The sequence below is a fragment of the Nyctereutes procyonoides genome, unplaced genomic scaffold (assembly GCF_905146905.1).
Source record: "Nyctereutes procyonoides isolate TBG_1078 unplaced genomic scaffold, NYPRO_anot_genome, whole genome shotgun sequence".
NCBI lineage: Eukaryota > Metazoa > Chordata > Mammalia > Carnivora > Canidae > Nyctereutes > Nyctereutes procyonoides.
Window position 1 is genome coordinate 61298128 of NW_026575052.1, and position 26693 is coordinate 61324820.

The 26693-nt window shown below is 37.8% G+C and overlaps 1 protein-coding gene across 5 annotated transcripts in view; it reads right to left on the reverse strand.

The window, feature by feature from the left end:
* Nucleotides 1–1167: 1167 nt before the first annotated feature.
* Nucleotides 1168–26693, reverse strand: part of UPF2 (UPF2 regulator of nonsense mediated mRNA decay) — a 109163-nt gene continuing 83637 nt past the window's right edge. For 4 of the 5 annotated variants that reach the window (XM_055331606.1, XM_055331609.1, XM_055331605.1 and 1 more), the window contains exons 17-22: nucleotides 23640–23744; nucleotides 23244–23342; nucleotides 20207–20374; nucleotides 10431–10572; nucleotides 9185–9305; nucleotides 1168–2474 (exon numbers count right to left, since the gene is read on the reverse strand). In XM_055331606.1, the coding sequence (XP_055187581.1) occupies nucleotides 2465–2474; nucleotides 9185–9305; nucleotides 10431–10572; nucleotides 20207–20374; nucleotides 23244–23342; nucleotides 23640–23744 (645 nt within the window). In that variant the 3' untranslated portion in view covers nucleotides 1168–2464. Of the gene's footprint in view, nucleotides 2475–9180; nucleotides 9306–10430; nucleotides 10573–20206; nucleotides 20375–23243; nucleotides 23343–23639; nucleotides 23745–26693 lie in introns of those variants that run through there. The other variant, XM_055331610.1, reaches the window with a different exon arrangement.

The following is a 26693-nucleotide window of genomic DNA, read 5'->3' on the forward strand; positions in this document are numbered from 1 at the left end:
TCCCACAGCACAGTGCAGGCACTCACCTAAAGAGGGACTTTTGGGCTGCCAAGAGGACTTTTTGGCTCATTAGTTCCCAAACAGAATCAAAGGATCAAAGTCTGGTATCTGATCTGTTAACACCCTCTCATCTTTGATGGGCCATTAAGAGGAAAAAGAGGCCTACAACACTGTGACAAAGTTATGAGAATCAGAATGTTTCCTAGAAGTCAGGAGGCTTCCCTTATTTATTTTTAACATAAGCAAGCTTGCTGGTGGTTAAACTAAACTATCTTCCATGGTGCTATTTCGTCACCAGTAATCTACCTTTGTTCCAGTAATCTAACTGAATAAAGTACCCATGCTACACACCATCTTGTTTGGTCCACTTTCTTGACGGTTCCCAAAACATGTGACACCCACTAGTGACCTTACTCTTTCTAAATGAAAGATTGAAGGTGAATTATCACAGCTAATTTTCAGATACTCTCTGCCTTGTACATGATACACATTAGAATTAACCTTGGCTCCCTCTAACAATTTAAAACTTAGAATACAAAAAAAAAAAAAAAAAAAAAAAGTAAACCATTGTCCCCAACACAGAATCACGAATAATGGCATATCGAACAATGATAAAGATGGCGATGAGGGTGGGAACATGGGGTTAAGGGAATTAAGTGGAGTTTTGAAACTTCCTTTTCTAATTCAAAGTTTATTTCTTTTCAAATCTGATGACTCTCAGATGAATTTTTAGAAATTTTAGCGATAGTGATTACAATCATTTCTTTTGGATTGTGTAAGGCTGCCTTGAAATGAACACCTGGAAAGAAACTGAAAACAATGGTTCTTGTGATTCCCTTCTGAGTCGCACAGAAGCTTTTGCCAACCGTGCTGCACACACATGGTAAGACTGTGAACACTGCCTCACACTGGGCCAGGCTGTGTCAACCTGTCCCATCCTAACCAGCTTTAAGCCCGTTCTGAAAATGCTTATTCTACTCGACTCCGTGGCTTCCCTCTGCACCAACCCACGGGCGAGCTGACCAGGCACCCAGGAAAACCATGCAAACACAGGAATGGTCTCTGAGACTGTCGGAAAGGACAGGGGTGACCCTGGAAGACACAGATCTACACATTTAATGAATTTCCAAAACCCAAGCCAAATAAAAAACGCAACCATGCCAAATCTAAATTACAACACTTTATTGCAGCATCGGCAAAGGTCAGATTTCTGAAGCTGGTGAAGATCGGGCAGCATTTCCATGTGAAATGTTACAACTTTACAAGTTTTGTGTCTTATTTAATTCTACATGCAGAAACTGAAACATGGTAAAAGAAAAAATGCAAAATAGCTAGAAAAAAAAGATGTAATCAAGTTGTAGCATACGGAGGTGCTCTTCAACTTAATTTACTATGCCTACCGGAAAGCCAACGGAAGACAACTACCCTAATAAATTAACAGATCGCCAGAAACAGACTAAGAACCCTCATTTCTATTTAGTGGGGCTGGGGTGGGGGGGGTCAGGGGGAACAAACAAAACAAAACAAAAACAAAAACAAACGCAAAATAAAAGCTCTACTGTTTCCATACTTTGTTTAGAGACAGAGGCTGTAAACCCATGAAGGTCAACAAAATCTTCTGATCCCCTTCTTGTTGTCCTTCGTCCATTTCCAGTGACATGCTGACCGCACGCTGTTTGTTTTCAATGATACTTACAATGGGCTCAAATCTCCCTGTTCTTGGGCTGGTGTCAGACTCCCCTAAGCCATCTGAACTCATGCTCTTGGTATAGTAAAAGTCTTCACATTTTTCTTTTACCCTAATAGGCAACTTCGTATTACTGACTCTGATGGATAAAACTGATTTTCTCCCCTCATCCCTTGTTCCTCTTGAAACAAATTCCTAAACAAAAGCCTTCCTGGTGGATTATCTGGTATTTGGTTATCTTTCATCATTTTGTTGTCCTGCATGTAAGTTTTTACTAGAAGATTTTACTGCTTGCTCTATACTTTTCTACTGTAGTCCTGGAGCCCCCAAATGTATCTTCTTCCAACATGGGATGTTCAATTCAGAGACACTGTAACTCAAATCAAATTTAAACCTCAAGTTCATTTCCCCCATACCATTACCATCACAACCGTCTCTTCTCTGGCTCAGTCATCTCACTGATGCTCTTCTGGGTGTAACTGCTCAGGAGTCAAGTTAACCATCTCATTTCTTGACTGCCATTCTCAAGAGAAGATTAACCCTCACGTGATTTCCATTACAAAAGGCCTTTCCGCCTTATCTGGAAGCGTCGGCTTGTTCCGGTGTTGGCAGAGGCTGCTGTTCCCGCCTCATGGCCCCAGCCTGTCCCAGGTTTAGATTCGCAACTCTCTAGACCGACATGCTGAGATGTGTCCACTGCTCTCATTCAATTGCTGGAGGACTCCACTATCCACAACATCAGATACAGGACCTAATGAAATGACACGTGCTGCTGGATCAACGTCTCCTGGAGGCACAAACAGGGCAACGTTAAAAAGAACTAGTACTGAGGGCAAGCTTGTGGTAAGAAAAGGCCCCCTCAACACCACCAACCACTGTTTTATGAATGCCTCCCAGGTAAATCGGTGCTTCTTAATGAGTACATATACTACTACTGGACTAAGAAACAAGAGGAGCAGAGGGCCATCAGAAACAGCAATTCTGATGGCTGGCAGGTGGGTGGCCCTGGAGTCTCTGCTATAATTACTTTCTAAAAAGCGGAGTATAGGGTTGGTGTCCCCCCCAAGTCCCCAGGCTGAAGTCTAATGCCAGCACCTCAGGATGCGACCAAACTTGGGAAGTGTTAGTGCAGATGCAATTAGTTAAAAAAAGGCCACACTGAGGTAGGCCAGGCCCCTGGTCCAGCCTGTGTCCTCCGAAGGAGGGGAAATGTGGACAGAGACACACTTATAGGGAGAATGCCAGGTGATGAAGGAGCTGCAGGGATCAACAGTACTCCAGAGCCAAGAGATGCAAAGACAGGCCAAGCAGCAGAAGCTGAGGGAGGGACCCTGAACAGACCCTCCTTCACAGTGCTCAGGAGGAGGCAAACCTGTGGACGCCTGTCCACCATGGCCTGTCAGTCAATGTGTGCTACTTCCTTCCGGCGGTGCTAGCTAACAGTTCACTACTCACAAAAGCAGCTTACATGAGCGAGAAACTGATTTCAAAGAATGAGATGCGAATATGGAAAAGTATCTTTGGCTGGATAGATCTATAACAGGACTGGAACTGAACGGAACAAGTTCAATAACACAAGTATCCCCTGAGAGAAGGAAAGTCTTTTTCCTGAAGTCAAGACCAATGGTCTAAGATAGAGTATTTTAAATAAGTACAATAAATGACAGGAAAAGAAATGTCCAGTCTTTCATAAGATAAATATATCCCTTAATATAGGCTAGAATGTCATTTGACTGTTTTATAGGCAGTCATTTTGAGAGATTTAAAAATTTAAGAGCTCAAAAAGTAACTTAAATGTACACTTTGGATTAAGCATTATTCTACAAGGGACACTATTTACAACAAAAACATCATTTATTTAGGTTTACACAGGGACATAAAGAAAATACCTAATAAAAAATACACATCTTTTCAAGATGGATCAAAAAAATTCTGATAGTGTAACACCATACTCAGAGTGTGATCTGTGTTCCAGCAGTTTTGACATCACCTGGGAGATGTTAGAAACGAGTGAGAAGAAGCAGTTTAGTATGAGTCACTATGGTTAAAATATAGTATTTTAGGGGCACCTGGGTGGCTCAGTTGATTGAGCAGCCAACTCTTGATTAAGGCTCAGGTCAGGATCTCAGGCCCGTGAGACTGAGCCTCACATCGGGCTCCATGCTGGATGTGGAACCACTTAGGACTCATTCTCCCTCTGCCCTCCCACCGTCCTCAGCTCAGGTATGTACTCTGTCTAAAAAATATGTATATATATATACATATAATGTAATTTTAAAGTTTAAGGAGCACTGGTCTAATTCATATGAATTTTAGCACAGAAACCATATCAGCACTAACACTTGCCAAAGTTGTGAAGTTTCACAGTATTTTCAACACTGGCAGAGTAGAAAACAACCTTTTCTGCATTGGTTAACTGTTTTACTAGAACACTATTGCCATTTTAACTCATTATAAGCAAATGCTTATGCTGTTAGGGCATCACTGCCCAGTGAGAATGGCTGCAACTTTAATTTACAGCTTATTTTAAGAATTCCTTGTGATTAGAAAAATTTTACATCATTATAACTAATGTCTAGGAACCTATCAAAATCTGCTTTAATAACAATGTCCAAATGAATTTTCACCTTATCTGCCATATAACATTGACAATATTAATAACTAATTTTAAAAAATAAACAGTAGTCACATTAAGAGTCAAGTTGAAAACAGTTTCTCAGACCTGATTCGAGTTTTCTCCTTCCTCCTGTTTAGGGATTCACCTCACAGCACGTTGTCCCTAAGGGATCTGATGAACCACTGCTCCAGATACACATCTCTACGGTTTGGCCCAGGGTTAAAAATAGAATAAAAAAGAGGTGCCAAACCACCAAGAGACTTCACCCCACCAGTTATGTTCCTTCAAATGACATTTCTTCACTTAAAACTTATGTTTAAAAAAATGGTTGGGGATCCCTGGGTGGCTCAGCGATTTGGCACCTGCTTTAGGCCCAGGGTGTGATACTGGGGTCCCAGGATCTAGTCCCACATCGGGCTCCCTGCAGGGAGCCTGCTTCTCCCTCTGCCTGTGTCTCTGCCTCTCTCTCTCTGCGTCTCATGAATAAATAAAATCTTAAAAAAAAAAAAAAGGCAAAGAACATTTAGTGTTTGAACGGGTCAAAAACTTAGGTTTCTGTGATTGCTTATTCCTCTACCATGTTCACTCACATCTGTATTATAAGAGCACTGGCTTTAAAAATATTATAATAATACCTCAGAGAGAGCCATTTTTTAAGAATGATGGACAAGTTAGCATTTTTTATTAAGTTATGGCTTTAAGAAAAAATTTAAAACAGGAAGAGATAATAGCTCAAGAATTGGACTTTCACAAAATCAGGAAACAAGGAAAGACGGAGCAAAGCTTAGGGAAAAAGTTTATTAGATGACTAAATACAGATTTTTTAAAAGATTTTTATTTATTTATTTATTCATGAGAGACACAGAGAGAGAGAGAGAGAGGCAGAGACACAGGCAGAGGTAGAAACAGGCTCCATGCAGGCAGCCTGATGTGGGACTCGATCCCAGGACTCCAGGATCACGTCCTAGGCCAAAGGCAGGCACTAAACCGCTGGGCCACCCAGGGATGCCCTAAATACAGATTTTTAAGAGTTTCTTTGTCCATTCCACAAATATTAATTGCGCATTTACTATGTGCTAGGCACAAGAGCTACAGAATAATTATAAAAAACAAGACAAGGCTTCATTTCTGCTCTCAATCTTCAGTCTCACGAGGTTTAGATAAAGACATCGTAGCAAGTGATGGATTACACAGGATAAGATCTGTAGAAATATACAGTGAATGAGGGCAGCATATACGCACCAACCTACATCAGATTTGAAGAATATCAAGGTAAGATCTGAAAGAAGAGCAGGAGATATCCCCAAAGGAAAGCATGAGAAAGCTCCAAACAGAGAACATTAACTAGAAGGATTAAAAGGCCAGCTTGGTTGGGAATAGAGGAAGAGAAAGAGTTAAGGCCAATAAGGTAAATACAACCAACCACCCCCCGTTCATGTAGGGCCATGGTAACCGAGTTTAGGAGTTTGGACTTTATCCTATAAGCCATGAGGAGCCACTGGTTTTAAGCAGAAAAGTTCATTTACCCAGACAACAGATGTACATTTTAGAAAGAACATGTGAGTACAGCAATGAGAAGGAATTGGAAGGGGCTGATACTGGAGACTGAGAAGTAGGTCAGGGGGCTGCTAGCAGCAATCCTACAAGAGGTGATGGTAGCTTGATCTAGCTTGATCTACCTCCTCCAGCAGTGGAGGTAGAATAAATAGGCAAGTGTGAGAGGCATTCAGTAGTAGAATCAAGATTTGTTAATTAACTAGATATGGGAACCGAGGGAGACAACAGTCCAAACTTTTCTAGTGTGGACAACTGGCCCGGCAGTGCCTCCACTTGCTGAGCCAGAGAAGATAGGAGGACAGAGCCTGGGAGCAGGTGACATACCGTCTAGGTGGTTGTTTAGAAGACAGGTGGATATACAGTCAGAAACAAAAATGTGTGACCTGAGCTGGAGCAAGGGAAGGTTACTGGGTCACAGGAGGGAAGGACACCTCCCACGGAGAGTATGCAGGGGTAGCAGTGGAGGGGCTAGGACTGACCCTGAGGGAAACCAGCATCTCCAGGCAGAGGCTAGCCCATAAAGGAGTCAGGAGACAGGAGGAGGAGTCAAGGAGGAAGAGAAAGACCAGAAGACAGGAGAGCCACCTGAGTCCAGAGAAGAGAGTATGTCAAGGAGGGGTCCACATGCTAAGTACTGGTGAGGCAGCCTGCAAGAGACAGAATGGACCCCTGGGAGGCGGCTGGGGGCAGGCAGGAGACTGCAGTCAGCCACAGCAGTGAGAGGTGAGGAATAAAGAGCAAATATGGCCAATCCTTCCAAATTTGGTTAAATAGGGCTGGAGGGAGGGGAAGAAACAAGAAGTTAACAAAGAGAATTTTGAAAAACTGAGTAACTGGTAGCAAACTAAGAAAGCCATACCTTTGTGTTCATCTATCACACATCTATTAGCATATAAGTTTACACATCTGTTTTCCCATACTTTTTTCCCCTGTTGCTTAAGAAATGCCTGGTACTTAATAAATTTTCAATGACTTTTTCAAATAAATATATGACTTGGACTTGAAAGAATTAGCTCTTTCAAATACCTATACTTAGTTTTCCTATTGGACTAGAAGCTTGTGCATAAAGACTTTGTCTCTTTTTTGTACTTTTTAATTTGACATGGTGCAGAACTGGACCCGTGGTAAGTGCAGTAGGAGTGAGAGCTCAGGGGGGCAAATCATATTGCGAGTATCAATTATGCATCAAATGTCATAGTTACTGATTCTTAAGTCTACTCAAACATTTAAAAATTAGGAAAATAATATATAGATTATATATTAATATATATAATAAATATAAATATTTATATATAAATATATATAATATATAAATATTATATATATAAATATATAATAATATATTTAATAATATATTAAATACTATATTTGCACTATGTGATTCAAGACAGACTAGATATTAATAGAAATAATCCCATTCAGAGATGTGAAGCTCTAACATGGAAAAGCGAAGTTGATGGAAAATATCAAGATAAAAATATTCTTATAGTTCTGTTCACCTATCATGAGAAGAAAAATGGGTATTATCAAGAATACTGATACATATTTAATGCTCTGTAAAGAAATGTAAAAGCAGAAAAATAAAATTTTCATGGCCTGTTAAAACTACCTAGCTTCTACATTTTAGTAGCAATAAAAGGTTTTATTAAAGGATTTTAATGAAGTGTGAATAATTAAAAATGACCTAATATCTTATGCCTAATTAGATGAACTTGTACTTCAGTTCTAACTTGGATTTCTAAAAACATTATACTCACTAGATGTTAAAAAATAGACCCCTTAACTGCTATGACAAATCAATGTTCTAACCTGTAATTTGATTAGTTGTCTGAGCATATAGGTCAAAGAAAAAAGTTATCAAGAACACATAAACAGGGGATCCCTGGATGGCTCAGCGGTTCAGCGCCTGCCTTCAGCCCAGGGTGAGATCCTGGAGTCCCGGATTGAGTCCCACATTGGGCTCCCTGCATGGAGCCGGCTTCTCCCTCTGCCTGTGTCTCTGCCTCTCTCTCTCTGTGTGTCTCTCATGAATAAATAAATAAAATCTTAAAAGAAAAAAAAAAAGAACATGCAAAGAGAGTGAGGACAAGGCAGAGACTCCTGTACTTTCTCGGCACTGTTGTCTACAAATAATGAACTATTCTGCTCCCAACCCTTAGCATACTCCTTCCACATCTACTTTGCCCACCCCCAAGAGCAAGTGACATCCTTGGGACTCTTTTACGTCCTTAGCCTAAACACTAATATCTTGAACATCAGTAAAGCAGCAAAGCCAATGTCACCTTTGATTATAACCTGACCACAAGACAGAAAATTGAGTTGATGGTATGGGTCTTTAGATCAAATCCCAGAAAAACTTTATTTATTTTTTTAATATTTATTTATTCATGAGAGAGAGAGGAGAGAGAGAGGGAGAGGAGAGAGAGAGAGAGAGACAGAGCGAGTGAGAGAGAGAAGCAGGCTCTTCGCAGGGAGCCCGATGCAGGACTCAATCCCAGATCCTGGGATCACTCCCTGAGCCAAAGGCAGACACTCAACCACTGAGCCACCCAGGCATCCCCCAGAAAAACTTTAAATAATATTCCCCCTTAAAAGATGATGAGTAGGTCTTATTAGAAAACATCCTCTAGGGGCGCCCTGGTGGCTCAGTGGTTGAGAGTCTGTTTTCGGCCCAGGGTATGATCCCAGGGTCCCGGGATCGAGTCCCGCAGAGAGCCTGCTTCTCCCTCTGCCTAAGTCTCTGCTTGCCTCTCTGTGTGTCTCATGAATAATTAAATAAAATCTTTTTTTTTTTTTTCAAAAAAGGGAAAAATCTTCTATGTGAAATTCCTTATGGAATTTTAACTGTTTCACTTTAAGCAACTCAAGTTTAAGTAGAACTGGCATGGATCTCAGCAGGACATTTTATAATTAAAAACAAACAAACAAAACACGTCAAAACAAATTCATCCTCCAGGCTTAAAAGTGTAGAATATAGGTTTTGGGTTTTGGTAAACATTAACACTGACTTGAAAAATTCTAACACAAAAGTGTCATCTATAACTAGTCATCTCTGTGAATGCAAAAGAGAAAAGTAAAGAATCCAAAGAAGTCCACTCAGAGAGTGAAAGCCAAAATCAATGGGGCTGAAATTAAAAAACTGTAATTATTTTATAATTTTTTCTTTTTCTCAAATATTTACAACTCAAAGACTTTTCTATTTTGCTAATTAATTAGGTCTTTAACAGTAAGTATAATCCAGAACTATATAATTTATTCATACCTCATGAAAAATAAGTAGCTAAAGGAAGAAAAGAAAAAAAGAGAGAGAGAGATGGTCCTACCTCCCACCAGTCTTAAAGATTAGATCCGCATTAGGTGCTCCCTTTGGATGTTGGTAACGAGGGCGCCGCTCCCGATTGGTGTTTGCTGGAGCTGGGCGCTGGGCAAGAGACTGCAGCATTTCTGTAAGCAAGAGCAAAACAGAAAAGGTGGTTAACTCTCATAAAAGCATTCCCCTCCGTGAAGCAAATAAACCCCTAAGGAGATGAAGTCTTTTAGTTCTGTCAGGTTAGCGATTAAAGAAAAACCACCATTACACAGACTACAATGATTAAGAAGTTCTGAAAGAGTACATCAAGGGAGGAGACATGCTCTGGAAACATTTAATATCCAATGTCAATTTGGCCACTATATAAGTGTCTTGTGAGGCAGTAAAACAGTATGAGAAGCAGTCTGGTTCAATAGCTACAAACACATCTGGAGCCAGACAATATTGGTTCAAATCCTAGATCTACCACTTATTAGCTACAGGACTTCCGGTTCATTTCTCTAAATGCCAAATGGGGGTAATAATAAGCACTTATCTCCTGGAATTGTGGTGAGGGTTAAGTGCTTTGTAAAAAATACATAAGACAGTGTCCAGCCCATAGTAAGCACTTACACCATTGGCTATTACTGATTGTTAAAAATGTTGATATCAACCAGAAGAGACTACAAGAGAGATTCAAAGAAAGAAAACCTAATGTTTATTTACTTAACAATGTCTCTTGCACAAAAAGCAGTTTGTCAGTACAGTGCTATATAAACCATGTTAATGGCTCTAAAATCTGGGCGCCACAGAAACGTCAAGAGGCTGGTTTATGAGGTTCATGGACCCTATACATAAGGTTACAGTTAAAACTAGAATCTTAATCTGAGTACACCCTCAAATTTGAAGAAGCGGTCCTCGAGACAAGATTCCCAAATAGACAAAATGAGATAATAATATGTGTTGAATTAATTTGCTCACAGATGACTGGAAACATGAGACAATTAAAAATGATTATCATCTCAGTTGCAAACATAACTGTAACAGCACAGAATCTAACTGAATTATGGAGTTAGCAAAATAGGATGAAAATTATATTATTGTTATTTTGTAAGTGGGAAAAATGAAAACAGAATGGAATATAAAAACAATTTCTTAGGCTCAATATTTACAAAGATGTTGTGAAAAGGAGGGGGAGGGTAAGAACTCTGGTATTCTATATTTAAAAAGCCCAAAAGACATCCAAATTTTCCATTTCTGTCTTATAAATGATTGCATACCTTGATAATCTTCTTGCTCTTGCCGTTCATTGATATCTAATGTGAGTTTTTTCATTCTCATCCTCTCTTCTTGTTCTGCCTGTTGCTGGTTCCAGTGATTTGCAGCAAGTTGGGAAGACATGGGTACATTAAGGATCTTAAACTGAGAAAAAACAACAAGGAAATCACAAATGGCTTGAGAAAATCAAAGAAAAAAAGATTTCAAATAAAATGCTAAGTAGAATTAAACAAGTTTAGAAAAATAATATCTTTCCTGTAAGTCAATAAAGACATTATCATCTAAGAACATAAGGACACAGAGACCTGTGGTCAAGATCCCAGACCTCTCTCTGATTGATCTATGCCATTTTGAATGCTTGCATCCTTGAAATGATTAGTAAAGCTTAATACTATGTAAGTCTCTGATTCATCTGAATCTGATTGAACAATCGGATTCTTCACATTATCTCAAATGTCCTCTTTTGGTAGTCTCTTTAATATGATGCACTTTTTAGTAAGTCCTCTTAAAATGTAATTCCCGGAACATGAAATGCACCAGGCCAGATACACTAAGGTGAAAAATTTTAAGTGTGGGTGTGAAACATCTACAAACCGAACTAACTGCATTTCATTTTTTATTACAGTAGATAACTATTTCCTGTATCAAAATAAAAATATATTTGAGGTAGTCCATTTGGCTACCAGCCTAGCAGACCTCACTAACTCTTCCCAATGAGATGAGTCTGACTTAATGTGCTCTTACCGGTCAAGTACAGATTCCTTGCAACTACCCTTTCTATTTATGAGCTCAAAACCATACACATACAATCAAGAAAACCTCACTGCTATCAAGATAATGAGCATGTCCATTGCTTCAAGAGGCTCCTCTGTTCCTCTGTAACCCATCTCTTCCCCTGACCTACCCCCAAGCAACTGCTGACTTCATTTCTGTCACTACTGATTAGTTTGAACTTCCTAAAATTTTATGTAGATTCAATCATACAACACATTATTTTGTCCAGCTTCTTTTACTTCCCACAATGGTTTTGAGATGCATCTATGTTGCTGTATGCATGAACAGTTTGTTCGTTTTTATTGTAGAATATACTTGTATGAATGCACTACAATTTGCTTATTTACTTGGGGTTTCTCTTTTGGGTAATTAAACTTATGTTTGTGTGGACATAGATCTCCAATTCTCTTAAATACAAAATGCTAGTAATGAAAAGCTGGGAATGGCTGGTGCATTTTACTTTTTTTATTTTTTTAAAGTAAACTCTATACTCACAATGAGGCTTGAATTCATGGCCCCAAAATCAAGAGTCACATGCTCTACTGAGCCAGCCCAGGGCCCTGTGGTGTATTTTAGTTTTTAAGAAACTACAAAAATGTTTTCCAAAGTAGTTGCACCATTTTACACTCACTAGTGAATGAGAGTCCTGGTTCCTCTACACCCTTGTCAACACTTGGTATGGCCAGTCTTTATAATTTTAGCCATTCTAGTGAGTAAAGGGTGGTATTTTCATTTTGGTTTTAATCTTCATTTTCCTCATGACTAAAATCATTTTTTAAAATTCAATCTAGAATTATACTAAAAGTTGACATCAAGTTTACTGGATTGTATTGTCTCCAGAATGTACTTTTCCCTTGCTCTTTGAGCAAGGAAATTATTTGCCCATTATGAATCTTTTGACTACTGTCTCATTCTGAAAGACTTTCAAAGTTTAACGACAACTGCTCTACAATAACACATAGAAGTTATTTCAGTCTTTGAGGATTTAACTTGTTTTTGCCTAAAGACTAGGATTCATTTAAAGTAGATAAATTATCCCTTTTGGCACTAATTTTACCCAATCTTAAACTTACCTTTCCAGATTGAAATCTTCCTTATTGATAAAAGCAAAAGTAAATTGTCCCCCCCCCAAAAAAAATTTTCTCTATAACAGTGGGATTACCCTTCCTTGTTCTTATGACCCTGAACATAACCTTTTAAAAAGTACTTCCTCAGGATGCCTGGATGGCTCAGCTATTGAGGTCTACCTTCGGCTCAGGTCATGATCTCGAGCAGGGGGTCTGCTTCTTCCTCTGCCTATGTCTCTGCCTCTGTGTCTCACATGAATAGACAAATAAAATTTCTTAAAAAAAAAAAAAAGTACTCATTTGGGTCAACTACATTCCAATTTTTTAAAAAAGCGCCTAGGGGCACCTGGGTGGCTCAGTTAAGCATCTGCCTTTGACTCAGGTCATGATCCGGGGTCCTGGGATTAAGCCCCGCATGGGGATCCCTGCTCAGTAAGGAGTCTGCTTCGCCATCTCACTCTCACCCTGTGCTCTCTCTCAAATAAGTAAATAAAAATCTTTAAAGAAAAGAAAAATCCTCCACACCCTCTTAACTACATCTCCTTTAGAAACTGCAAGTTGTGGGTTATTTCTAAATTCTACTGTATATGGTTTGATGATGGTCCATTTTTCCTTCACCCACAATTATGAATTCTGTGTTTTCCTGCCCCTCCCTCAAACTTCCTTTCAGTTCCACATTACAATCAGGGCTTTCATGAAATGTACACTTGCCAGGCACTGCTGTAAAGAAGACCATGGATTTTTGTGGTCAGACAGATGGGGTTCACAGCTCAGCCCTACTATTTATTACTACAATTTAGCAAAGCACTTAAGAGTGTACTTTCTCTCAGCTATAAAATGAGGATATGAACACTACCTTTTAGGGTTGCTGTGAGACTGAGACATATGTACAGTGTACAGTACGGTGACTAGCACACAGTAGGTTCTCCACAAATATTACCTATTAATAATGCATCAAAATAACAAAGTTCAGAATAATAGCTACCCTCAGTAGTTAACTATACAGCTGAAACTAAAACTGCAGCAAAATAAAAATCACCAGTCAACTAAAAACATTATCTTCTTAGCAGAATATGACTGACAATCACCAAGTAGAAACTGAAACGCTGACTACTTCTGTATATTGTTTTGAGGCCTGTGTAATATAGTCTGCATCAGGAATGTGTCTGTCTCAGATGGCACTTGCCCCAACTGTGTCTTATTTTTACTAACAAAAACTACTGAAACAAAGTTCAAATAAAATGGCCACCATTCTAATAAACCTTTTATTTTTCACAATCAGGAAGACACACAAAAAAAGTAAGTTAGTGGAAAAGTTCAGTCAAAATGAATTTTCTGCCACTCTTTACATGTTACCTAATTATGTGAAAGAAAAATAAAAGAAAAAGTAATAAATTTACTCTTCCTAATAAGGAGAATTACTGATTGGTCACATTAATTCAAAATGAAATTTTTAATTTTCAGCACTATTCATGAGGAAAGCATTCTGTTGCACCTGCTTTTTCAAACCCAGGTGCTATAAACTATTGGTAGATAAAATCTGAATTAGACACTGCAAACAGAGTGGGCCAGATTATTGACAGCAGAGACAGAGATGTCAAATTCTAGAAAGACCACAACTATAAGAATCATTTCTAGAATGATGACTTGAAGAAGCAATTTTCTAATCTTCCTGTAACAGAATACAATTATGAAATCTGATTACCAGATATCTAACACAAAGATTCTAAATAAAATTTAACCTACCAGTATAAATCAATAAACAAAGCTACATAATACACATTAGTTTTAAATATAGAATTGCGGGATCCCTGGGTGGCGCAGCGGTTTAGCCCCTGCCTTTGGCCCAAGGCACGATCCTGGAGACCCGGGATCGAATCCCATGTCGGGCTCCCGGTGCATGGAGCCTGCTTCTCCCTCTGCCTGTGTCTCTGCCTCTCTCTCTCTCTCTGTGACTATCATAAATAAATAAAAAAAATAAAATAAAATAAAAAAAAATATAGAATTGCACATAAAAGAACAATGTCTGAAATACACTAGTAATTCTTTTTTTTTACACTAGTAATTCAATATGTTTTAGCTGTTACTATTATCACAATTATTTTATTTTTACTATAAGAAATCTGGCAATGCGGAGTACTGTCTCAGTGAAATACAAAATACCTGTTAGGTTTCAAGAGTCATTTATCAACTCTTTAAGGCTCTAAAAAACACTGTCAAACTGCATTAAGTTCATATTCAGTATTAAAAACAAATCAACCAAGGGCAGCCCGGGTAGCTCACTGGCTTTGGCCCAAGGCATGATTCTGGAGTCCCGGAATCAAGTCCCACATCGGACTCCCTGCATGGAGACTGCTTCTTTCTCTGCTTGTGTCTCTGCCTCTCTTTTTCTGTCTCTCATGAATAAATAAAATATTTAAAAATATATAAATAAATCACCTTTATAACAATTATTACTCCAGAAAATCTAGTTTGAGTGGCTTCAATTTTTTTGTCATCTAATTTGCTATAAAGTTGTAACTTTTTAAAAATGTTTTGGCAGCTTTACAGTAAAGGCACTTGGTAAGGGTGGCATCAGGAAATTTGTGTCCTGTGCTCTCTGTATCTATTACTATCTCTTTTATATCCTTTTTAAGTACTCGAGAACATTTTCCTTTGTAAAACTTGTATCAGATCAGTCTTATAAATAAATAGAAACCTATATTTTTCACATTTTTGGTCAAATCATTATGTAATTTCTTTTATAATGTTTTATACTGTTTCATTAGTATGATAAGTACCATAATTATTAATCTCATCAGTACTGAATTATGAAGGATAGTTCAAATATTATCAGGAACCCAGTAAGGGGGGGGGGACGGCGCACCCTCTTTTCTTTGTGTTAATGTGGTGACAGATAGAAACATCTTAGAATTGCAGCTTGTGATTTCATGGTGATCAAGAAATTATGTCTGCCTTTCTTATTGGGCTGCTTTGCCTTGAGTATTTTGTGAAACAGTAATATGTCACTCTTTCTGTGTTTGTATATACATTTAAAACCAGTTTGTAAAGCTTCTCAGGAAAACCAGCTAGCTGAATAAGAGCTTTTAATATTGGAGTCTGTAACTTACCTTGAGGAACACAAATTTTCACCTCTCTTTACCCTTATCATCTCAAATAAAGCATCTATTTGGTACAAGGGACAGAAAAGGACTTAGAATTTAGCTGTGATTCTTTTTTTTAATAATTTTTTCAAGTAATACAAAATGCATAAAGTCCAAAGGTATCTTTCCCCTACCCCACCTACCCATATTCCTGGCCATCCCCACTGCTGCTGTAAACATTCCTATAAATATCTTTATATATTTGCAGAAGTATAGTCTATAGTATAGATACGTAGAAGTGGAATTGCTTAAAGGTTATAGAAATAGAAATTACTAATTTGAAAAACTAGTCATAGATGTGCTCATACTGTCTCTCAAATAAATAAAAATAAAGATAAGAAAAGTGGTTCACAAGATGTTTGCCAGTGATACAAACATTCAGCAGCTAAATTGGAATGGGAACCAAGACGTATCTAACTGAAGTTGCCATGTACTGCCCTTCACAATGGAAAAAAATCCAGGCATCCAATGAAGGTGATTTAGGTTATATTTTATTTGATTTATTTTCTAAAGACTTTATTTTATTTATTCATGAGAGAGAGAGAGAGAGAGAGAGAGAAAGAGAGAGAGAGAGAGAGAGAGAGAGAGAGACAGACAGACAGACAGGCAGAGGGAGAAGCAGGCTCCATGCAAGGAGCCCGATATGTGGGACTCGATCCCAGGTCTCCAGGATAGCACCCTGGACCGAAGGCAGGTGCCAAACCACTGAGCCACCCAGGATCCGATTTACGTTGTATTTTTTTTTTTTAAGATTTTATTTATTTATTCATAGAGACACACAGAGAGAGAGACAGAGACACAGGCAGAGGGAGAGGCAGGCTCCCTGCAGGGAGCCCGACATGGGACTCAATCCCAGGTCTCCGGGATCACACCCTGGACTGAGGGCGGTGCTAAACTGCTGAGCCACTGGAGCTGCCCTAGGTTGTATTTAAAAAAAATTTTTTTTTTTTATGATAGTCACACACACAGAGAGAGAGAGAGAGAGAGAGAGAGGCAGAGACACAGGCCGAGGGAGAAGCAGGCTCCATGCACCAGGAGCCCGACGTGGGATTCGATCCCGGGTCTCCAGGATCGCGCCCTGGGCCAAAGGCAGGCGCCAAACCGCCACGCCACCCAGGAATCCCCTAGGTTGTATTTTAAAGCTACTTCATATCTGTAGCTGAAATTGAAACATACACACAAATGCACACTCACAATCCCAAGTATAAATTGCTCCAGTCAAAAGATACATAAAACAAATGATTCCTTATAAATATTTATTGCAAAAAAGTGAGTTGTTTACGAGTATTAAGCTATAATAAATATACTGTATATTTGTTTAAAGCAATCAAAAAAGCTCATTAAAACATGATATAATAGTTCTATTACATTAAAACTTGTTTTAATGATCAAAATATTTTTTAAATTATTCTAGTTCATAAATATTTAAATCTAGAAAAATAAAATATAAATAGCATTATCCTCTTTTCAACTACTCATTTCCTTAGTACAAATTTTTATTTTCCTAATAACTACAGAAGAAAGTTCTTTCAGAGCACAAATCTGGTGCACAAAGAGATCATTCACCTAAGAACTAAAGATTCCTATAAGGCAAAACATTTCACATTTCTAGAAAAACTGTTGCACCACAAGGGCCAACACCCAAAAGTTAAATAAAGAAATAAAAATCTGAACAAAATAACTTTCTTTTTCAGACCACAAAATACCAGTGATGTTTCTTCAAATAATGTTCCTAAAATTGAACACTTTCCAAAATTCCAAATAAAGTTTATGAGTTGAAAATGTACTTAATAACCAAGTACTCTGGGCTCTCATTTCATGTTTAGAAAATGTTTCCTTAAAAATTAAACTTTCATATTTTAAGAAATATGAATTTCCATTCGTTTTGTATAAAGTTATATGGGTTATACAGAATATATACGCCAAAAATATTCCTTCTAAAAAATGAACACATATTTTTACTTTGATCAATGCAATTTAGAATTTAAGACTGCTGAAATGAACTTACCTTTCAAAGCGCAGAAGTTTCTCAGGGCAGGCTATGGTTTAATTTATGCCTACATGTTCTAAAAAGGTCAAACTGAGTATGACTTGACAAAGTTAAAATGAATTTTCACATGTGCCTCACAAAAGGGAAGGACAAATGAAGAAAACAGATTATTTAACTTTTGTGCTCATTCTGTCTCTCAAATAAATAAAAATAAAGAAAAGTGGTTCACAAGATGTTTGCCAGTGATACAAACATTCAGCAGAACTGAAATGGGAACCAGACGTATCTAACTGAAGTTGCCATGTACTGCCCTTCATAATGGAAAAAAACTCTCTTTTGTGCTCAGAAAATCTGGTATGGGGGGACACCTGGGTGGCTCAGTGGTTGAGAGTCTCCTTTGACTCAGGTCACAATTCTGCATCCGGCTCCTCACAGGGAACCTGCTTCTCCCTCAGCTTATGTTTCTGCTTCTCTGTGTCTCTTATGAATAAATAAATAAAATCTGAAAAAAAAAAATCTGGTATAGGGCACAGGGGAGGAGCTAAGAGCTTTTAAAGAAAACAGAGAATGAAGCAGACCTAAAATGTAATGATGAAATAAAAAAGTGAAGCTCAGAGAACGAAGTAATCCCTAAAAAAGAAAACAAACTCTGGGCTTTGAGAATCCTGGGAACTGTGATGAACTAGCAGTTTCAGGTGCTCTGAGGAGAGCAGTTTTGCAAAGATCTTGGTTCAAGACCAAGTGTAGGATCTTGGTCAAAACACCCCTTTATTTTCCTAGGGGCTGAGTAGAGGATGGGGGTACGAGGGAAATGCCAGAGCTCAAACTTGGCCTGAGGGTGGATGAGGACAGAGCTCTCCTAAAAAAGCAATGACCCCAGCAGCGGGGATGGAGGGGCCATGACGGGAAAAGAATTATGAAGGCAGTTTCTGAAAGACACAGCAGTGCACCAAGACTAAGCCAAAGTTAACTACTGACATACAATGTGATGTGAAGCCTTCCCTGCCCCTCCTTGCCAGGATTCTAAGTGGTGTACAGTTTTGCACCTCAAGATTTACTTGCAATATAGCAAAATAATGGTATCCTGAACAACTCTGAACCTCTGAGTATAGGAGAGGTTACTTGACAAAAGTAAAGATAGAAATTAATTTGGGCGTCATCTCTTCGTGGCTATACTAGTGGAGAGGAACAACTATCCTTTCATCAAAGATGTTCTCTCATTAGCGGTCTTGTAGACCATCACCTTCAGCACACAGACTCCCCTCTCTCCCCACCCCAGTCTCTCTCTAGCCTCTATTTTACTTTATTTTCCTTCATAGCATTTTCCCCATGTCTCCTGACATTATGTATTTTTTTTTTAAGATTTTATTTATTTATTCCTGAGAGACACAGAGAGAGAGAGGCAGAGACACAGGCAGAGGGAGAAGCAGGTTCCACTCCATGCAGGGAGCCTGATGTGGGACTCGATCCTGGGTCTCTAGGATCACACCCTGGGCTAAAGGCGGCACTAAACCGCTGAGCCACCCGGGCTGCCCGACATTATGTATTTCTTCACTGTCTGCCTCTCAGCACTGGAATGAAAAATCTCCCCTCACCACCTCCAGGGGAGGGACTCTGGTAACTGCTGTACATTCTGCACCTGGGACAGTGCCTGGTGCATACAGTGAACATCACATCAAATTACCTGTTACAGGACTAACTGAAAGAATACAGCTTGTCTCTAAGTTGTGGTAGCCACCATATTTCATAGAATCTAACATTCCCTTAATTTTAAGATGCTCCATTATTTTACATACCACTAAAAGCTGAATAAAAAAATGTTGCCGATTATCACAAGATCCCATCAATGCTAAGAGGCAAAATGTTAATGTGGGAAAACTTTTATAGTGATGGGGGATATATCCTAGAGCTGTGTCTGAGAATTGAGCTTTTTTTTTCTTCATAACATGTTGCATTCTGCAAATACATTTGTCTATCACCCTTGGCAGGATGTGAGTTCACAAGGACAGGACTTTATCTTATCTATCCCCATAGCCTCAGCAGCTAGTATTTTTGGCAGTAGTAGATGCTCAATAATCAATAAATATTTGATGAATGAGTATATAAATCCCTAAAGTAACAACTTAGCAGTCAGGGAAATGATTTTGAGGAGCGTCTACAAGATAAGGAAAGATAGGGGAAGCAGTATAAGGAGAATGGAAAAGGATCAAAGGTCAAAAAACAATGATTTTTTTTCTTTTTTTTTTTTTTTTTTTTAAAGACGGTATTTATTTGAGAGAGAGAGAACGAGCACAAGTAGGGTCAGGAGGGCAGAGGGAGAGGAAGAAGCAGGCTCCCTGCTGAGTAGGGAACCTGACATGGGGCTCAATCCCAGCACCCTGGGATTACAACTTGAGCCAAAGGCAGACACTTAACTAACTGAGCCACCCAGGTGCCCCCAAAAAACGATTTTCAAGAGAAATCTTAACAAATGAAGATTTCCTTGAGCTGTATCTGTCATCTTCCTTTCCTTTTCTACCCTGAGCTTACTTATGAAACCTTCCTCCTGAAAATCAAATTATTTATATATTCTAATATATAAGAATTTAAAATTTAAATGTCCTTTCCTTTAAAAAGTATCCATTCAACAGAAGTCAGATGTGTCTTCCATACATATAATAAATAAAATTATTTCTACCACTGAATCCTTTAAATATTTCTAACTCTTTCCTCTTATAGGCAAATGATAAACTTAGAACCTACAAAACAGTTACTACTTAAACTTGCAAACAATCAATTGTGAATGTAAGAGGACAGTCTCTTACCTGTTGTTTATTGCCTTTTCTAGTTAACATGACAAAAGGCATCGTGTCTGCAGACTCTGTTTCTCCCTCCCCACCACCAAGTGGGGGCCCTTTCCTCAGCTGGCTTTTGAGATGCAAGGGAATAGCAACATCAAGTTGGTGCACTTTGACAGATTCACCACTTCGTTGCTTAAAGACGGAAATGAAAAAATATAAATATACTCTAAAGTACACGTCAGTATATGTAAATACAAATTGCAAACAATTCATTCAGTGCCATATTTCTTAAAACACACTAATCATTAGAGCCAAAGTAATCTTTCTGAAAGGTAGCTGAAACGGAGTCCCCCACCCCACCCCGCTCCCAACTCTTTACATATGACTTGGCAGGCCTGTGGCTGGCTCCTGTTTATCTCTGCAGCCTCTCCCAAGCCCAAACACAATGCTGTCAGTTCTCCTAACTTCACTTGCTCCTGATATGCATACCCATACCACACATCTTCCTTCATAATTATCCTGTGTCATAAGTGTCTGCTCATCTGTGAGACTCTTCCACTAGGCTAGTGGGATTCAGCACTGGACACCCTTCCCGGGGTGTTCTTAGCAGTGTTTTACATACCACAGGTGCTCAATTAATATTTAAGAATGAATGAAATCTATTAATGTTCGGATTTGTTTGCTTTGTTAATATCAAGTTTTTAACATTTACACTGGATTTATCAACCATTATTTAACCAAAACTTTAATGAAGACTTACTGTGCATTACGCTTAGGGGTACTAATACTAAAAACATAGTCTCTACCCTCAGAGAGCTCATAACTTAAGTAAGAGAGAGAAATAAATTAACCACAATTTACCCAAGTTATATATATAACCTGGGTTGGGGGTGGAGTGATTATACAGGTCTGGTTGGGAGTGGGTACCTGTGAGATTTCATAAAAGACTGCATAAAAATGGGACTTGAGAATGCCTTTAAGGCTTCATATGATTTTTAATAAGTAGATGGTAGCAGAGCAATTTGGGGATATGGAGGGAATTTAGGAAGGTGAAGAACAGGTAGGTGCAAGAGCAAAGGCATGAAACAGCATGGTGCATTTCAGGAAATGCATGTATTTTCTATATTTGCTGATGGAATACAAATGAGGAAAGAGCTGAGCATGATTCTTCAAAGCTAAGCAGGTAATCCTGAAAGGCCATGAAGGTTTTGAAATTGCTTTACTACAATTTAAATGGTCTTTTGATATAGGCTCCCTATTTTCAAAAGACTTCACATCAAATAAAAAGGTAATAAAGGTGTAAAGTTTTATTTCTAAGCTCCAATTTATTAGAATTTGCCGGAAGTTCTCCAAGGCTTGTAAGATTTATAAAGACTTTTTACTTAAAATCTGAAAGGATCAGGTTAGATCACTTGATTCATAAATTACTTACTAATATAAATATAAGCTGCAACTATGTATACTGTTCTAATATTACACACGTTTTTCTTCTTTTTGATTCTATGTCATGGGTGTCTTTCTAGTTGTATATACAGAGTTAATTACATAGCTCGCCTCACTTATATAGTTGGTCCTCTATTGACAGTCTAGACTTTTTTTTCTATTACAGTATAACATCTTAGTATATCTAATTTCATGCATTTGAGAGAAAGTTAGTAAGGGTAAATTTTTAGATCAAATAGCATGCCCATTTGACAGGCATACTAAATTTTTCTTAAAAGGCTGGGCCAATTTACATATTCCAAATGTAGATGTTTATCCATATTAACCACAATGGGTATTATTATCTTAATATCTGATGATCTGATAAAAACGCTCATCTTAATTTGCTTATCTTTGATTATCAGTGAGTTTCAGCATGATTTTACCTAATTTTTTTCAATCAACAAAAAAATCCTGGGTCACTGATTGGCTGCATCACTCAGCATCACTGGCTTATAGGATCTGTTGCTCTAGTACAGCTATGAACCCTGTGTTATTTTGTAGGCTATATATATAGCCTACAAAGGGAATAAACTGCTTATCTGTCTCTCCAAAGGGAGTATGATTATGTCTTATTTGATAACTTATGCTCCTAAGTAACATGAATTTAAGACTTCATGATATTTCTATATATGAAGAAACTTTAAAATAAGTAGGAAGAAGCAAATTGGCCTAATATACCTAAAACATGAATTTGTACCTTATCATAGCTACTGGCCCTGTAGCATCCATGAAAGTAAAATCCAGTAGTTCTTTCCTAAAGAACTACTCCATCAGCTCAGAAAGAGACTATAATATCTTCCATCCTAAAAATAGCCCTCCTCTTTTACCTCGTTACCTCCCCCTTTCTAGTAAAACTCCTCAAAAGTCCCTTGTCTCTTTATCTAGTATTTTTACTTCCTCCCTATTTTCCAATGAGCCTATAGCATAGGGCCCTCATTCCCTTTCCCCAAAAGAAGCTCTTTCCTTGAGTCACTAATGGGTTTAACAACAGTCATATACAAGGTGGTAGTAAAGAGTCCAAGGTATATGACCTCTAACTAATGAAAAATATAATTAATCTAAATTCCTGCGAAGATGGAGCTTTTTATAAAATCCAGGGTATTGTCAAGAATATATTAAACAACATTTCTTTAAACATCAAATGAATGACCAATATTCCTCTAAATATTTATAATAAGTTGTTCAAATTTTAAATCAAACTTAAGAATTTGGCATATTAAATTTCTCCAAATATTTATCTTTGGCAAAGTTTGAATCCTAAACAAACTAGAAGTAAAAAGGTCTTAGAAACAGATAGGACTTCAGAGAGAAAAGGCAGAGACTGGTATAGTGAAATTACTCTGTTCTAAGTCTTATATTTACTACTACTATTTATTTTCCCGCAGTGTATCTCAAATAAATGTGCAAATGGAGATGTGGGATACAAGAAGTACTGGCAGCTGCAAGCTGTATAAATGAGGAAAAAGCTGCTGCAGAGGCAAATGTTTACATGCGGAGACCCCTGTCTCCAAAACTGAACATGCTGCAGTATTCTATAGTGAGAAGACACTTAGGGAGTAGAGTAACCGATTTGTACCTGAAGATTTTCCAGCATCATTTTATCCAGAGCTTGAATGAAGTCCTCATCTTCCACACAAGGTACATGCTTAAGTCCACCTCCCTTAATCATTACCTCCTTATTAAAACAAAACAAGAAACCAGACAAATCTTAACTATAAAGTTTTGGAGAACAGAGTCTTTTGTACTGATAACTTGATTCAACATAACTCAATGAATGAATAAGCAAAGTATGTAATATGATTATGCTAAAAAAACTTATTAATATAGTAAAGTACTTAGGAAAACAAACTGAAAATGAATTTCCAAAGGAGTATATTTCAATAATCACAAGAAACACACCTTCAGTGACTAAAACTAAAATAATAATGAGCATGTTGCATGATTTCAAAAGTCAGTTTTCAGCCATACATACAGTATTTTCTTCATCAGTTTCGTTCTCTTTATTGGAATCTGTAAGGTAATCAGTATTCTCTTCCTCTTCCTCCTCGCCTTCATCATCATCATTATCAGAACCCTCCTGAAATTATTTAACATTAGTGGAAAATTAAAACATCTTGAAAAGGGTTACTATATTTTACATGCCTTAAGATTCAAATACTTCTGTATAATCGTTCATTATTCTCAAGTTCCAGCAGTCTGCCTACAACTCAGGGCAAAGTCAGCTGGCAGCCTTAACTGAAAACTAATGCACACCAGTAGCTGGAAACCCATTCACTATCTTCTACTGATCTAATAATACAAAGATCCTTTGTAGAGACTCTTCCTTGAATTGCATAAGGAATGAGCTTCCTGAACCTTTTGTGTTATTTCTCTTCCCTATTTTTTTTTCTCTTACCTATTTTGAGACTATATTTCTCATAGTATTTCTTTAATACCCATCTAACTCTGGAATGAAACTCAATAAATAGTTCAAATTTAACATGGTTAGCAGCTGAAAGCAAGGACACTAAATTTATAAAGTGCTACATTGTATAAAGCACCTCAGCTTGGAAGGTGCTCTCACATACTTCATTTTGTTTGCTCTACTGAATTCTGAGGAAGGTAGGATAAGCTTTCATGTCTTCATTTTTATACATGAAAAAACTAAGGCTTGGATAAATTAAGTGACTTGCCCGAAGACACATTCCTTATTAAGCAAAGGAACTAGACATTCTGATCCCCCTCACCACTTCTCTCCATCCTCTCCTGCCAATGTCCCCAGCTCTTCTTCTATCAGCCAAATCTCTTTTTCAAACAGAAGACTGGACAGAACTTGAGTGATTTTTCAAAAGGGCACACACACACACAAAAAGCACACAGTTTGTACCCCATCTGCCTATTCTTCTACTTTCAACAACACGATTCACTCTCAGTTTTAAAAAAAGACTACACTAAACTCAGCTTTTCATTGTGTTAAGAGAAATAATGTGAATGAGAAATAATTCAAGAGACAATGAATTATTTAAATGTTACAACTCTTTTGGTATACATAACAATTCCCACAGTCCAAAGAGTGTCTTATAATTCACTATATAGATATGTTTTTTTTTTGTTTTTTTGTTTTTGTTTTCATTATATAGATATTTGAAGATTTTTTACTGTTCCTCAAGTGGAAATATTCTGGGAATGTAAGAAATACATTTACTTATTTCAAATGTAATGACTTTTTAAAGCATAAGTTTATGATTCAAAATCAAATTTGCTCTTAAGAGATGCTCTTAAATTTGCTTGAAAAAAGTAATCATTTCTTAACATTTAAAAAATACTTACTATTCAAAAATTAAGTTATACTAAGCTAAAATGCATTTTTTTCTCCTTATCCTTTATTATATTACCCAGGCAAAATAAAATGGATTAACTTTTGAAATTGAAATACTGAACAAGAATTCCACTATCCTAATCCCTATTTTACACAATAATCTGTAGGATCAGGAAGTGAATGGATCACAAACGCTGGCTGAGGAAAGCAGAAGGGGCAGCACACAAGTCACATTGTCTGAGTCCAGATACTGGCTCACCACTTCCTACTATGAGATTTTGGGCAAATTAACTTACCTGTGCCTTATCTTCTCTCTCATGAGGTAGGTGGTATGAGAAATGGTAATGTAAATATTATTTGCATTTACAATGATAAATCTTGTACTTACTGTTAAATTATGTAAGTGCTACAAAATATTAAATTGTAGCAGAACATTTACTTTAAAGTTATCTTTAAATTTACATAGCTGATATTCAGGAGGAAATATTCTCATTTAGGTGCTAGGAATAACTTCAACAGGCCATATGGAGCCAAGGACCAAGGTGAGGACCAAGATGAAAACAAAGTACAATTTGTCTGAAGAGTGAACTCTAGTCCCTTTTCTTTCACAGCTGAAGCAAGCAGTTGAATATCTCACACTGCTCTTATTAATCAACCTATCTTCTCTAACAATGTTCTCCCTATGCTTGGAGAACAGCTGTGGGAAAGAGTGGTCTTAGGAGGAGAAGCAAACTCTTCCAACTTCATTTATTAAACCACATCTTTTGGGATCCCTGGGTAGCGCAGCGGTTTGGCACCTGCCTTTGGCCCAGGGCACGATCCTGGAGACCCGGGATCGAGTCCCACATCGGGCTACCGGTGCATGGAGCCTGCTTCTCCCTCTTCCTGTGTCTCTGCCTCTCTTTCTCTCTCTGTGACTATCATAAAAATAAATAAATAAATAAATAAATCACATCTTTTCACTTCTCCTTCTGGATGAGGCTCAGGCCAACATCAATTGAACACTGTTATTTTTCTATATTTAGCAAACAAACATAAATCATGTAGGATATTCACAACTGCAAATGGAAAAGTAAGCAATGGTTAAAAATGATACAACTTTCAAAATTATAGACATTTACTTTTGAAAAAGAGGAAATACATCCCAAATCTTCAGATAAGAAATTTGTAGGAAAATGAGTCACTTTTTCGGTGACAAATTTACTAAGGATGTTTAATTTATTAGATTCTGTTTAAATAATGCAGCAGCAAAATCTACTCTTAAAAAATGGTCCTCGCATTCCTGGAAAGCCACAAACTACCAAAACTGGAACAGGAAGAAATAGAAAACCTGAACAGGCCAATAACCAGGGAGGACATTGAAGCAGTCATCAAAAACCTCCCAAGACACGAGAGTCCAGGGCCAGATGGCTTCCCAGGGGAATTCTATCAAACGTTTACAGAAGAAATCATACCTATTCTACTAAAGCTGTTTGGAAAGACAGAAAGAGATGGAGTACTTCCAAATTCGTTCTATGAGGCCAGCATCAACTTAATTCCAAAACCAGACAAAGACCCCACCAAAAAGGAGAATTACAGACCAATAGCCCAGATGAACATGGATGCAAAAATTCTCAACAAGATACTAGCCAATAGGATCCAACAGTACATTAAGAAAATTATTCACCATGACCAAGTAGGATTTATCCCCGGGACACAAGGCTGGTTCAACACTCGTTAAACAATCAA